Here is a 16171-nt window from a genome sequence, read left to right on the forward strand (position 1 = left end):
TAATATAGTAATCTTCCGCTTGCAGCTGTACAAACTTTTTTTATTAGCTTGCGCCTTTCTTTTTCAGACTTTCTCACATGTAACATTTCATCGTTGTGCCTATGCAGGAGCGTCTGCACTATAGTGGCTGGCCGCTTGCGACCTGTTGAAAGCTTGCTTGCAACATTTGCATCGTCATTGTTCTTGCCCGAGCCTGTCGTGGCATTCAAATGCCCTGCTGGGCCACCTATGCTGCAGGAAGGCGGGCATGCTGGATCAGGAATGGCATCTCTGTTTGCTGTAGTAGTAGCTGCTGGCTCTACCACGTCACTATCACTTTCGAAAGCCAAACTGTCCTCCCAGGAGCCAATCACTTGCCCGCCTTCAGCAAGCTCTGTAACCTCTGACACCTGTGCAAGGCAAAGCATAAAAATACTGTAGTACCACATTTTTAATCTTGTAACACAAAAATGCAGTTTTATGACATTTCATTATGCTGCACATTGAAATTAGGCTTTCGCGTAACTTGAAAGGCTCTGTTTAGAGTGCACCTATTGGTCAGTTATGGAGTGCAATGAATGCAAATAAAGCAAAGAAAAATATAAGTAGGAGGGGGGAATCTATGACTCAGCCAAGCATACGATGAACTTAAACAAGGACCCCTACACGACTTCCCATGGCTTACTATATATATTCTTTTCTTTTCGCAAGGTGTTCTTCATAGCTGATTACATTCCTTCATAGCATATTCCACCTCTATCAGAAATTTTTCTGTACTGTGCTTGCAACTCAACAATCTTGTGCTGGCATATTTCTGCCTAATCATGAAGTGTGGCATTTTCGCAGTGTTCAAGTAACCGAGACTGGCTGGCACTTATTTGTTGATAATAAAAAATATTTGCATACAACCCAAATACTCTATTTTATGTTTTCTGCCTCTTTCAGTGCTACACAATAGTCAGCAAAAAATTAGCACATAGTATACTTTCAAGAATAGCCAGTATCAGTTTTAGAGATGACAAACAAGCAAGACAATTGTATACTATGAATTTTCGCTTTGTTTATCTCTACCTTTGCACTTTCTTAAACAACAATCAACCATCCCCCCAAATTACGCTGTTATCGTAAATTACCTCGATGTTTTCCTCCACCAGGAATTCATCATTTATTGGCAAACAGCCAAGCAGGTTGTGAAGCAGGCAGTCGTAGGGCAATTTCAAGCTGCTGGACCCAGTTTGGGTGCAGAACAGCCTTTCCTCCCTAGAAAAGAAAGTTGCATTTTAGTGCACATATTTGAGAACCGTGTGGAGAGGTGCATACTATTCCACCTCATGCATTTTAAAGGCTCCCTTGCAAACAAATCCTGCATGCTCGCGCATTTCCATATTTATCGAGACTTGTAAAAGCCTTTTAATTTTTTAAAAAAATTAGCTTGCTGTCAGTGCCATGAAAAAAAGAAAAAGTACCAGAAGCAGCTGAGCCCCAAGTTGTTACAAAGGGTACGTATCAAAGGGATACAAAGGGTACGTATCAGCTTCAATGGCATTGCGATTGTTTGAGCATAAAATACTCTCCAAATTTAAGTAAATTATTCCTCAGAAATCTGCTTTTAATTTTAAACATGCTCAACTCATGTAGCATGCACTGTCCCCGCAAAATCTGGTGCTTCAGAATGAAAGCTTCAGAAACGTATCGAGCAAATTACTGCAATGCTACGCGCAGCAGTACAGCGATTCAGGCGAGTATTGCAAATGGAAACAACGCAGACGGGAAGGGTCCTTATGGCCTCCGTGTCATGCATTTCTTTCACATCTCGTTCATTCTACAGACATTTCTGCCATCCGTAGTCTGAGTTAATGGTAACATCGTCAGCCGCCTTTGGTTGTGTTGAACTGTAAATGCGGCACGAGTCCCGAAGCCAAGCGCACGCAGCGGCACGACAATGCTGGCGTTAGTAAAGAAGTGCGAGTAAACTTAACATTTAAAAGACTGCGGCGGCACTATACCCTGCAAGCACATGCATGCTGATGAAGCAGCACTTTGCCCATCGAGCAGTCTACTCTACAGTGAAGCCTACTCCACGCAAAAGCTAGCATCCTATTCGGCTGTCATAAGCGCCAAGCTTTTATGATTGCACATGTCAACCGGCACCTTGTGTACTTACCGATAGCCCTTGCACAAGTTGTCAATTTCCAGCCGCAGCTGCTTCATGTTGTACGGCGTTTCTTCATGCTGCAGCCCGGCGTTAACTTCCTCCAGAATCCTTGCGTATATGCGGGCATTTTTCGTATTCGAGCGCAGCGCTCCAAGGTAGTTCTCCCAAACGCGTATAAGCGCCCTTGTTGTCCCGTCCGGTCAGTCTCGCTGCGCCTTTGGCTCATTGGCATTTCGATCGACGCTGGGGCACCCGCAACAGTCATGGCGTCCGCCATCCTGCCTGTTTCTCGGTTTGCGAGAGTAAACCTAGGTTGCCAAGCTCGGTTTCCGGTAACCATGGATAGGTGACTAACTACGGTTACCTCTGGCGTGTAGCTAGCGGTAACTGCGGTTAGTCGTAACCATAGTTAGCTTAACCTCGGTTAAGGCTGTCCGTTTGACAGGGGTATTAGTGCCCGGATGACCTTTTTGCACCACGGGTGAGGACTACAAAGTATATGTATACGTCATTTGATTATCATCCTGGATATACGTCAAGTGAACTCTGCATGGCTGTACTATCTTTTTAGGTTCGTGGTCACATATTTCTTTTTTTTTTTTGCAGTATAAAATAGGGAAGTGGAGTAGCAGAGTTACTCTATGCCTTAATCTCACCATTGCAACCCATATCTAATAGGACAGTACAAATGTGAAAAGCCCAAGAGGAAGCTAACGATCGAGGAGTGGGCGACAGAGCAAAGAATTGCAGCTGCAACGTTGACAGTCAGGAAGGGGACGGTATGTACCAGAAAGGAAACGGGTGTAGCTGATATGTTATAGTGGAAACTTATGTTGTCCAAATAACTTCATAGCGGCCTTCTTGGAAGGGCCAGCATTTCAGAACCAGTGATTCAGGAAACGATTGCTGCCAACTAAGAAACACCATAGGAGCTGTCAAACAGGGTGAATTCTCTTGACGTGGTTTACATATATTATAACAGTGAATGAGCGGTTATGTTCACTCCGCTCAAAACCGTACCATGCCACTTTTATTTCTTAAAATCTGTAGCCACATTCAAGACAGAGCGTGCAAACTGCCACTTATTTTGTATGTCCCAGACAAGGGCCCTTGCAACCCGCACAGCACAGGCTGACTTGCGCAAAATGAAGTTCGTTCTGCAAGCGACAGACAGCGGCTCACTCAAGACTGCACACAGTATTGCCTACGTAACAAAGTTAATCAAGGCGGCTAGCTTTGATGCTACTGAAATAGAGGGCTGGCTGCCCATGTATCGAAAGAAATTTGGCACCTAACATCTATTTGACAATCCTCGAAGTCATCTGTTTATAGAAATGAAATTGTCTTGTGCATTCAGCTCACGATCTGTTCTATCAACTGAAAGTACAAGGTTTCGTTGTTCCATAGCAAAATCCTCACTTCAAGCTAGCACTGCCATTTGCACTTTTTATCAGGTTTGTTTTGTTTCACATCCGCCCGCAACAGCCAATTCGAAGTCTGCTGTTATTTATTTATTTTATTTATTCAAATACCCTAAAGGCCCTCTTGGAGAGGGTATTACATAGGGGGGGCACACGAAACACACTAATAAGAATATGCGAAAAAAATAGTAAGAATAAACGATTCAGCAAACATAGTAAGAACACCACAAAATACGCATACACCAATATTGGAAGTGGATTAAAGTTCGAATAAAGATAAGAATGAAGTGTGAAAATTGAAACACCCTGGGTTCAAGGATAACACAAAAAGAGAAAAAACTGCAATACGATGTCAAACAAGATACAAAGGTATTAAATTAGCCCTGAAAAAGAAATAGCTAACACCAAGGACGCGTAGAGACGTCAAATTCTGATATGATTCCACAGCATTTGATGAAATTGATCGGTGTTAACTTCAGTGGCAATATCAGATGGTAGGTTATTCCAGTCAGCTATGGTTTTGGGGATGAATGATTGTGCGCTTTGCTGGATCTCTCTGAAACTTGCTTCTTTAGAGTCAAAGCAGTAGGCTCCAAATGAAATTCCCACAGAAAACAAATCGGGATCACTGTCGATACTAATTCGGCTAGCCTTGAAACAATGTAGCGACACATAGTATAGCCACGGCCGAAACACGTTATGTACAAGGCGCGTACTGCAGCTGGAGCTCCTCTCTAGCGCTTCTCTCTCTGAACACGCTGCGCCATCTAGCGGCTCCGCTGCAAAGTGCAGTAATGGAGCATATCTGAACATAGGTTCATACAAAATTGTCTGAACATATATGATGGCCTTTCGATCCATCCCAGCATAGGATACATATTAAAGGTTTTTTTTTTGTGATTGCAGAGGGGCATATGGGCCCCCACGGCACATACCCAGTGACAACTTGGCGTCAAAGAGGATCCCGAAAGCGCAGCGCAATGACAGTAACACACACACACACACACACACACACACACACACACACATATATATATATATATATATATATATATATATATATATATATATATATATATATATATATATATATATATACTCAGTGAGCTAAGTTGGCGTCAAAGAGTTTCGTAGAAGAGCAGCAAATATCCAGTGTCACATACCCAATGACCGCAGTTGTCATGAATGGGAAGAGGGAAGCACAGCAGCCTGATGTTCTACCCAGTGAAGCAAGTTGATGTGAAAGAGGTTAGATGCGCACAGAGAGACGAAGAATCCGAAATTTCGCTGGAATTCTCCAAGGAAACGTATCTCCTTAAAATTCGTTTTACCCCTTAATAAACTTGAACGACTTGATTTACGAGCCCATTTTAAGGTGAGTCTTTGGACAAATGCTAAACCGGCCATCTTCAATTAGACTGTTATTCTTACTTTCTTTTAGTGCACTTGGCAGTGCAAGGGCTGTAAAGTGTGCTTTCTTCTACCCTTGTTAGGAAGCAGTGATGAGAGCGCTTGCCTCTCATACCGGTTTTATAGTTTTATCTTGGTTTAATTTATTGTTACAAGTAATATGAAGTTCTCTTCCAGAGAACTACCTTATGTCCTTCGTAATATGTTATTATCGTTCCCCGTTCATCTCACAGCAAAAAATAGCAGAAAGAAAGCATGTCTATCAAGGGTAATATCTTTATTACGAATAAAATTGTGTCTCCATTTCATTCGGCGAAAATAGAAATTGGCAGAGACGTTGGCCTTTCACCATCCCGCAGCTAAGAATGCAATGTTTCTTGCTCCATTGTTACACGACGTGTTGTAATTATTTTTCCTAATCAAATGATTACCTATGGTACAAAAGAACAAGGTTTTGTTTTTTATGTGGCAATGTTTGCTGCAGTTGTAGAAAATCCGTGCAGCAAAACTCGTCACAATATTTTCCTTGCCAAAAGCCTGCTGCCGAACAGCATTATGAACCTGCGTGCCAGTGATGCGATTGCAAGCACTCTGCTGATTGAATGCATCGAGACGTCTAGGTTGATCAAGTCCCCAGCATAGCTCAGGGCCTTGATTGCTAAAAATAATCGCCTGTCGAACAGGTTACGTGGTCGAGAGAGCTCTTACGTCTCTGGACGAGAGGACGGCGCTAGCGCAACGCAGCTCGAGCCAGAGGAAGGACCCGCCGTACTGATAAAGGAAAAGTGAGACTTGATATTTATCTTAGCGATGAAAATTAGAACGAGGAAAAAAGTGGCAGCCATGATGGCCAAGAAAGGAGGAAATGGTCTAGCACGAAAGAGGGCAAGGAGGTAATGGTGGTGGTTAGCGGTCTCTAACAGTGATAAAGAGCGCGGTAATGGCGACGATGAATATTCCCAAACAAGGTATTTTCATTCTTGTATTTCGTTTTCATATTGTATACAATGTAAAGATGCAGTATAGCTGCAAATATATACAAGAACATACTGCTGCAATGCCTGCCATTGTGGGAGGCATCTTTTGGAAGCACGAACGGTCATTAAATCTATGATTTCTTAACTCTGGGCCGGACACACCGGCATGGAATCCCAAAGGTATGCGGGCTACTCGAACCGGACACAGCCGATGAAAAGGCGAACTTGTGACAGATAACCGTAATCCTGCTGGCACATTGGAGTGTGTTATTGAACCCTTGAGAACCGTTCCAGCTACTCACGATAAGACTAAAATTACGCCCATGCGAAGCGTTGTGGGCGACAAGTAACAATGGAAAGCCAGACAAAAGGAACAAAGTAGAGTGGCTTGCTAGGCGAGTCAGTGCCGTTTTTACTAGTGCTCGCGTTTTTTCACCTGATGGAACCATCGTAGCCTTAAGGGAAACGACGCCTGCTAACTTGTAGCTACTACTTTTTCTATAGAAACCACTCATATCATTATTTAAAGCAACTTCCACGACGTTTTCAAAGAATGTTTTCATCCACTGCTTCCAGAAGACACCCTTCTTTATTGTTTACATTGTTTATTCTTTACATTCAGTTTGTTCTTAGCCCCACACTTATTTCTGTAACATAATAAGTCTGTTGATGTGTTCAGTATGTTGTTGATATGCCATTGATATCGGTTCCGGCCATTATTTGAAAAGTTGCAGACGTTCAAGTTCTGTAGAGTAAACTTGTCTTTTGTCTTCCTTCGGAAAAGCCCTAGCAGGCATCTGTCTTTATGTTGATTGCAATAAACAAATTAGAAAAGCAATGAAGGGGGCTAGTTGGTGAACGTTCATGGTTATATTGCGCTCAGTTTTACAAACACGATACTAAGGAAGGACAGGACGTGGACGGACGAAGCGCAATGCGCTTCGTCCGTCCACGTCCTGTCCTTCCTTAGTATCGTGTTTGTAAAACTGAGCGCAATATAACCATGAACGTTCACCAACTAGCCCCCTTCATTGCTTTACTAAATGTTATTTCGAGTACATCGGGCTTCTACATCCCTAACCTTCCTCCGCTCCCACGTACTTTATATTTCGTCGACAACATTGCGAAGGCCAGGCACAGAACTCGCACTCTCACGTACGCCCTGAACAACGGTCTGTCTTCACCTGTGTTGGCTGATCTACTCGGAAACGTCGCCCCTACCGAAAGAACGGCAAGACGCCTCTGCAAGATACTTCGAGCGGAAACGTGGCGACAGATTCGCCTCTTTCGAGACCACATTGCGGCGATATGCGCGGAAACAATGGACCCGGCGGCTTCAACAGCAATGATCAGGTATTTCTACAACTTGGCAGAGTTGCATGCCGAAAGCTTGTGGAAAGGCTCATTCAAGAGCCTCCCTAGAAGAGAAAAGCGTAAGCCTCAAGGAAGCGGTGCTGTCAACCTATCCGGTAGAAAGATCCCAGATTATGTGCAACAGACCCTAAATAAGGGACCAAAATACGCAATTGAACCTCCAGTAACGGCAGTACAGTTCCTAGCCATGGTACGCTCAGTCGCGGAAAGAACCCCTGAGCCAGAAAAAGTAACTTGCATCCAAGAAGTTTTGACGGGAGTGTCAAACAAGAACCTAGTAGAAAAACCCAAACCTGCAGGAACAAGCAGAGTGACTAGGTACCTCAAGAAAGAAAATCTAAAACTGCTCCTTTCGGACAAAACAGGCGTGTTTGTCGTGATGAACGCTCCTGAATACGAAAAATCCGCTCAAGAAGCGATCCGTAAGAATTTCGCAATAAGCAACATTACGTACAAAGCAATTGCAAAACTGAAAAATGAAGCAGGCAGAACATGTGAAAGCATGGGCTTGACAAGGTTGGCAAAGCGCGTAAAAGAGAGCAAAGAACTCACTCTGAAGCCATTTTTTTCACGGTAAAAACCCACAAAGAGGGAATTCCTTTTAGGACGATTATTGAAGATCGCGGAACATGGCAAAGATGCATCGCGGACTACCTTCAGGCCTGCTTGAACTCTTTACCTTTCGATGACCCGTTCTTGATCCGCAACTCTGACGAAGTTATTGCAACACTAAACAGTAGCCCGCCGACATCTTGTTTTTCAATCGACGTGAAGGACCTGTTCTACAGTGTCCCGAGGCAAGCGGTGGTACTAGCAGTAGAAGAAGCCATCGACACGTTGGGCTACACCAAATTTCAGGACGTGTGCAAGTGCAGTATTTCTAGTTTTGTGAACTTGTTAAAACTGTATCTACATGGTGCGTTTATCGAATATGGTGACAGTGTGTATGAGCAGAAGGATGGAATCGCTATTGGTTCTTGTATAGCTCCCGTGCTTTCCGACTTATTTTTGAGTGTGGGAGACAGGAAACTTGCCGCCTTGTTTGGAGACACGAACATAACTACCTGTTTCAGATATGTTGACGATTATTTGGTGTGCATGAAAGAAAACCAAACCGATCCATGTAGCGTAGAAACTGTCATCAGCATGTTCAAAAAAGCACATGAAGGTTTAGAGTTCACGTACGAGACTCCTACCGAAGGTCGATTGCAGTACCTTGATATAAACATTAGGATCAGAGGCTCCCACATGTGCTGGTGCTACAAAACTAGAGGAGAAAAAGAAATCCTGAGGTACGACTCTTGCCATTCTAAAATCATTAAAAGAGGCATCGCCAAGGCTTGCATCAGTCAAGCAATTGAAAAATCATGCCACCATGCGGTGAGGGAGAGCATCGATCTGCAAGTAAGCCGCTTGAGAAACAGTGGGTACCCGAACAGCATGGTGGTGCAAATCTGTGAAAACTTGTTGCCCGAAATCAGAGCCAACAGGAAAAGGCAGAAAACACAGAAAAAATTGAAAAAACGCGTGGTGTTGCCTTACATCCATGGCTTGTCACATCGGATAAAAAAGACAGCCCAACGCCATGACGTTCAAGTTCTGTTCTCCGCCCCGCAAAAACTAAAAGGCATGTGCAAGAAGGTGAACGCAGGATCCAAAGAGGCCAACCCTAGTGGTACGGTCTGTCAGACTAAGCACGCAAAAAAGTACGTGGAATGCGCTACTTCAGTTGTTTACCAAATCCCACTAGACTGCGGGAAAGTATACATTGGGCAAACTGGACGTTGTCTAAACGATAGGTTACGGGAGCACAAATACACGTGCCAGCTTCTGACAGCGCCTAGCAACTTGGCCGCACATTGCAAACAGTGCAAATGCTCTCCGCTAATAGAAAGCACCACAGTCATCGGAACATCAAAAACAAAAACGGAGCGAGAAATATGGGAGGCGCTTGCGATAGCTAAAGAAAAAGAGACGTGCGTAAGCACTCCGTCCATCGCGCTTATCAAAGCTGAGGTCGAGTTCGCCAGGGCGAACGGGTGCATGTGAAGGATGTATGCCTGACCCAAACCATAATCACATGTCGTCACCTTGTCATATCTTTTTATATGTAGCCCCCCCCCGCACCATATCTCCTTGTATATAAGCGCGTTCTTTAACAGTATCAAACAGTTGGTAGTTGCGCTTCGTCCGTCCACGTCCTGTCCTTCCTTAGTATCGTGTTTGTAAAACTGAGCGCAATATAACCATAAACAAATTAGACTTCTTGTTGCACAAAATTTACAATAGCTGCTACATAGGCAATGTTCAAGTGGGTCTGCACACGGTGGAGAGCTATCACACGGTCTTCTTCATTATAAACAGAGTAATATCGAAGGCGCCATGTTTTTTTTTCATAATAGGCTTTTGCAATGGACATAATAGACTACACCAACTACAACTATATTAAAATACATTCAATATTGAAAGGCACTCATTTACTTCAGGTTTGAATTACAAATCAGTTGTTAGGCAACTAGGCCTATAACGCATATAATCGTGAGCAAAACTAGAGTCAAATATATAGTTGGAAGCTTACTTCGTGTACGGACATACTTTGGAGTGTTCGTGCCTATTCGTTCGTGCTCTTGTTTATTATTTTTATTGTTATTTTCATTTATTAGTTTTACATCTTGGACTAGCGAGTTCATCTGTCATTGACAGGGTTCATCTGAAGTTTGTGCTTCTTATCTATCAACTTATATCACCAACCTACAGCAACAACACAGGTAACCCGATTGAGCAGAAATAATCAGGAACTGTGTTTTCGAGCAATGTGGGAGATGTGAGACAATGAACTGGCTGCCTTTTTACTAGTCTCTCACTTCACCACATTTATCGCATAAACAAATACTGTGTATTAGCAACACCACGTTCTTTTACCTATACAGGTCCTGGTCATATTGTTTCGTTCTTTAATTAAGAAAAGAGTTTGGCACTTATTGACCTTACGAAGTTCTCGAAATAATTTGTACCGTATTATTTTTCTCGTAGCTATCCTTTTTTTTCTTCACTTATTGCAGGAGCGTTTTTTTGAAGTTCCTAGCACAACATAGCTTGTTTAGATGTAGTATTTTACTTTGATCACTTTCTACGAGCACAACTTCCACTGAGCCGCCGTGGTTGCTTAATGACTATGGTGTTGGGCTACAGAGCACGAGGACGCGGGATCAAATCCCAGCTACGGCGGCAACATCTCGATGGGCGCCTAAATGGGAGAACACCCGCGACTTAGATTTAGATGCACATTAAAGAACCCCAGGTGCTCCAATTTGTTCTGGAATCCCCCACTACGCCGTGCTTCATAATGAAATCGTACTTTTGGCACGTAAAAGCCCATATTTAATTTCTTTATCTTTCCCATATCACAAACAACATATCTTATATGTCTGGCGCACGTGTTTTCCCGCTGCTTCGTAAGTTCGCATTCAATTTTTCATAAACCTTTTATGTATTCGTGCTCCTCGCTCATTATATGGCACTCTCACAAGGTAATTTCGGTGCAGACGCACGGATTCCATTTTACGCTAACTTATACTCAATTTATATAGTTATAGACACAGTGCATTGTGTACTGTCACTGACCTTATAGGCAGAACGGCGTATTTATCACGTGCGCTTCCCGACTGGTGCCTTTCCCACGCTTGAGATTAGCCAGCTGCTCACTTTCGGGTATCCTGTATTCCTCGTACATATGCTTGCTTCAATCTTATCGCACTTCTTCAAAAATTATAGATGCCTATGCTCGCATTGTACATTTTACACAGCACTATTTGCTCCTTCACTAATAATCGTGTAGCTATCGCTTCGTTGAATATTTAGGTTGACGCCAGCCAAGTTCCCCATCACAAGTCCGCATCCTGTCATACACATGGCTGCTAACTTGTCTTTAAGCGCGGTGGTCTCGCCAGCCGGAATTAGCGATAATGAATTCACGCGCACGCTCCAGGCGCTCACACTTCAGTACAGCATCTAATATATATATATATATATATATATATATATATATATATATATATATATATATATATATATATATATATATATATATATATATATATATATATATATAATCATCTTTAAACTTTGGTGAAAGGTAAAACGCTTGTGCTACGTTTACAAATTTCTAACTGGCAGTACACACAGTTAATAAAATAAATATTTGTTGCTTATCTAAATGGTTTCGTTCCTGCGTTATCCATACTCAAAACAAGAACAGCTAATTTAATTGACACATGAAAAGCAGCAAAATAATATAAAATAAACGCTCATGTTGAAGTCTATGTAACGCAAAGCTTTCGTCAAACGGTTAAGTAAATGCCATAGACCTAAATGTGGTGCGAGCATTGTTTTCATTTTATCTTATGTGTGAGTTTATAAAATCTTTTTGTTTGTGTACCGCAGGTCGAAAGTTTACACTCCTTCAATATTTACGTTTACGCACTACACCGGTCGCATGGAATACCGAATGCAATCCACAAATTAGGTGGATGTCCAGTGTTACGTGTCGACGCCGCGATGTTATCAGAAAGAAGGCGACGTGTGATGATTGTCGAGGGAATAATGGTGGTGAATTGCGAGTCCGCAGAGATGTGTACGGACACATTTCGTATCCAGAAGAGGGTTATAGCGCCGAAAAAAACACAACACACAGCAAGCGAGACGGGACAGGCGCAACTTCCAACTGTTTATTTACCGCGTAAACGAATGAGTATAAGGACAAATAAAGATGGGTAGCAAAAACCACACGTGCTCACGAGGTTTTTACAAAAAGCGGATAAAGAGAGGTGAGGTACACACGTATCTCACGCCCGTGCATCTAAAAAGGCAGTTTCATTCTTATAAATGGAGATAGATGGGGCGCTAACACAATCGCTACAGTTTCTTTCAATATAGAAGCCTGCGAGGCTACGTCATAAGTTGCGCATTGACGGAGTAGAGCTAGTGAAAGGGAATACCTTCGAGTGTGTGCGCGCCACGTCACCGTGGCTCTCGCTCTCGGCACCAGCGGTGCTCGACGCAGCAGAACAGGCGAAAGGGCGCACCTCCTGCAGCAGTAGCGCGTCAGGTGTTGCGTGAGGGGATGGGGCATCGCCGCGTCGGTGGCACGCGGCGTTGGCACCGCAGGCTACTGCTGCTGGCTGGATCGTGCAGCACGCGCCGCTGTGGTACATTACTTGCAGCGCTCAACTCGAAGGACCACTCAGCTTCGTTCAGTTGTATATTAATGCTTTCGAATTCACAACTCATATGAGGTGATTACGTGTCCTCCTTTTTCTTGCGATAGCACTCATATAAACACTCTTGGCGAATTTCCGCGGGCGCCATAAGAGCTGCTGTGATGCTCCGTATAAATTTCAAATGCGATAACATCGCGACCGCACGCCAGACATGAGATAGTGGGCCGAGAATGATGGTGGCTTCATGAGGTGGGCCTCTTCTAGCACGTGTCGTGTGTGGGGGTGCAGGTTACTGCGCGTCTCCTCTTCTACTCCGGCTGCGTCTGCTGGGTGCGGCCGCGGGCGCCTTATCTTAGAGGTAACCTGCGGTGGGTTGGAATGTTTGGCAACCCGCTATAGCTTATGGCTTCGTATGCGCAGTGCTCTCGCATGCCGGGCTCGTACTGAAGCGAGAGGAAGCATGAAGGGGAATTTACTCGCCCCTGCTGCTGCTCTTCATCACGCCAGCGTTCTGAGAGCGAGTACCTGCGGTCATCGAGCGAGATTCGCTCGTGTTCGCCTGTTCTTGTTATTTCGTTAATCAAGTACAGCAGTTTATGCAGCTGATAAGAATTCTAAGCTTACTTCGTACAGCTGCATAACAACTTGCTATACATGGCAATATAGCAATACTTTGCCTTTCAGGCAAGACCGCGACTTTCTTTCTCACGGTCTATTTTTTTTATTTATTTTTTGCATTAATCATGGCACGCATCATTTTTCTCACCAGGGTCCATAATCGCTAACGCAATCAGCAGACTGAAAGACCCATACTACCGTGCGTCATGCTAGATACGGCCGGCCACTTTGCTTTATCGCTTATGGCTAGGAGTGGCCTTCACGAAATCTTACTCATTTCGCATTGGAATGGCCTACAACGCTCTCTGCAATGTCTGTCTTTGCGAGAGGACGCTAGAACACATTCTGTGCGACTGTCCTGAATATAACGTTCAGAGACAGTCCCTGGCGTCCGTTCTATAGCGCACCTTGACAAGAGACCACTGTCAGTTGAAACGATTTTCACATGTCCCGGACAGAAGGCATCACAGCTGAAGGCGACGAAAGGACTACTTCGGTTTTTGAAAGAGACGGGCTTGGACAAGCGGCTGTGACAGTGATGTCACGTACCATGCAAGAGGGACGGACTGTAACTGACGATGTGCGCTGTGCTATGTGCTCTCCCTCTCTCGCCTCCCCATCTTTCATCCCCCCATCCCGCTCCCATGTGTAGGGTAGCAAACCGGTTGAGCTAAACTGATTAACCTCCCTGCCTCCCCTTCTCCTCTTTTTTTCTTTCTAGATACGGCCAACTGAGCGCCCGCTGCCGCAACTTCACACAAGAAATCACCCGCGATCGCAAGCATACTCCAAAGTTTTTGTTCTAGATGATGGGCATTGTTGACCTAACGACGCAGCACTGTACGCCATTGAGCTTCATGCAGTCGGTGCACGTGTTCACGAAAAGTGACGGCGTTTGGTTTATTGCGTTCGCGTTCCCCGAAGTGTGCATGCCGTTTGAAAAGCGGCCAGAACGCAGAAAAGCTTCTGTTCCCTGTGGCGGGAGAAAAGTGCTCAAAAGTAGCAATGCGGAGATGTGAAAAAGTAGTCCTAAGACTTGACGAGAGTAGCGCTCGTTTTGCTGTCATCTCGAAAGCAATTCTGGTTTCTTTCCGTATTTTCCTCTTCTTGGCCTAATGCTGGCCACAATGTAAAATAAACTCACGTTAAACCTTCCATCTTCGAGCATCTAGATCCCTTCGGCATGCTTCTAAATCCCTGGACGGAGAGCATTGGAGGTTCTGGACACCACCCTGACAGATCTACCAGGCGTGCAGAAGGAACTTTCCGTCCACTGATGGGAACACCAATGGTATTCTCGAATCTGTCTCTTTGCGTGCCATTCTACCTTTGTTTCACTAAACGTGCATAAAGTTTACCTAGTTCAAAGCTAGCTAAGCTTAGCTAGCTAGAGCAAATAGGTAGTTCCGCCTTGTACACCTCTGGCTGGACTGCACCGATGCGAAGTGTCTCTTCTGGGTCGGTTGTGGCTGGGAGTTGCCTTCACGAAAGCTTCTTCATCATCATCATAATCAGCCTGGTTACGCCCACAGCAGGGCAAAGGCCTCTCCCATACTTCTCCAACAACTCCGGTCATGTACTAATTGTGGCCATGTCATTCCTGCAAACTTCTTAATCTCATCCACCCACCTAACTTTCTGCCGCCCCCTGCTACGCTTCGCTTCCCTTGGAATCCAGTCCGTAACCCTTAATGACCATCGGTTACCTTCCCGCCTCATTACATGTACTGCCCATGCCCCCCATTTATTTTTCTTGATTTCAACTAAGATGTCATTAACTTGCGTTTGTTCCCTCACCCAATCTGCTTTTTTCTTATCCCTTAACGTTACACCCATCAATCTTCTTTCCATAGCTCGTTGCGTCGTCCTCAATTTAAGTAGAATCCTTTTCGTAAGCCTCCAGGTTTCTGCCCCGTAGGTGAGTACTGGTACGACACACCTATTATACACTTTTCTCTTGAGGGACACTGGCAACCTGCTGTTCATGATCTGAGAATGCCTGCCAAACGAACCCCAGCCCATTCTTGTTCTTCTGATTATTTCCGTCTCATGATCCGGATCCGCCGTCACTACCTACCCTAAATAGATGTATTCCCTTACCACTTCCAGTGCCTCGCTACCTATTTTAAGTTGCTGTCCTCTTCCGAGACTGTTAAACATTAGTTTTCTGCAGATTAATTTTTAGACCCACTCTTCTGCTTTGCCTCTCCAGGTCAGCGAGCATGCATTGCAATTGGTCCCCTGAGTTACTAAGCAAGGCAATATCATCAGCGAATCGCAAGTTACTAAGGTACTCTCCATTAACTTTTATCCACAATTCTTCGCAATCCAGGTCTCTGAATACCTCCTGTAAACACACTGTGAATAGCATTAGAGAGATCGTATCTCCCTGCCTGACGCCTTTCTTTAATGGGATTTTGTTGCTTTCTTTATGGAGGACTACGGTGGCTGTGGAGCCGCTTTAGATATCTTTCAGTATTTTTACATACGGCTCGTCTACACTCTGATTCCGTAATGACTGCTGAGGTTTCGACAGAATCAAACGCTTTCTCGTAATCAATGAAGGCTATATATAAGGGTAGGTCATATTCCGCACATTTCTCTATCACCTGATTGATAGTGTGAATATGGTCTATTGTTTAGTAGCTTTGGTGGAATCCTGCCTGGTCCTTTGCTTGACAGAAGCCTAAGGTGTTCCTGGTTCTATTTACGATTACCTTAGTAAATAGTTTACTAAGGTAATCGCAAATAATAATATATATACTATATAACAATTATGCAATTTTATTATATAATAATAATAAAATCGCGGTAATAGTTTACTATTTACTAAATAGTTTACTACGAAAGCTTACTAATCACTAATTGGAATGGCTGATAGTCCTGCATGTGATGCTTGCGGATGCAAGGAAAGCATTGACCACTTATTGTGCCACTGTCCTCAATTTCAAGCACAAAGACAATCTTTGTCCAACACATTGAAAAAACTAGACGATCGTTCTCTGAATGAACAGAGTAC

At 44.0% G+C, this 16171-nt stretch overlaps 1 protein-coding gene across 1 annotated transcript in view; it reads right to left on the reverse strand.

Annotated features, from left to right (window-relative positions):
- Positions 1-3608, reverse strand: part of LOC142581844 (uncharacterized) — a 3989-nt gene extending 381 nt beyond the window's left edge. Inside the window, exons 1-3 of the mRNA XM_075691290.1 lie at positions 2144-3608; positions 1113-1239; positions 1-389 (exon numbers count right to left, since the gene is read on the reverse strand). The exon at positions 1-389 is cut by the window's left edge and continues 381 nt beyond it. Coding sequence (XP_075547405.1) covers positions 1-389; positions 1113-1239; positions 2144-2190 — 563 coding nt within the window. The 5' untranslated portion in view covers positions 2191-3608. The remainder of the gene's footprint in view (positions 390-1112; positions 1240-2143) is intronic.
- Positions 3609-16171: the final 12563 nt, after the last annotated feature.

This window comes from Dermacentor variabilis, chromosome 5 (assembly GCF_050947875.1).
Source record: "Dermacentor variabilis isolate Ectoservices chromosome 5, ASM5094787v1, whole genome shotgun sequence".
Lineage (NCBI taxonomy): Eukaryota > Metazoa > Arthropoda > Arachnida > Ixodida > Ixodidae > Dermacentor > Dermacentor variabilis.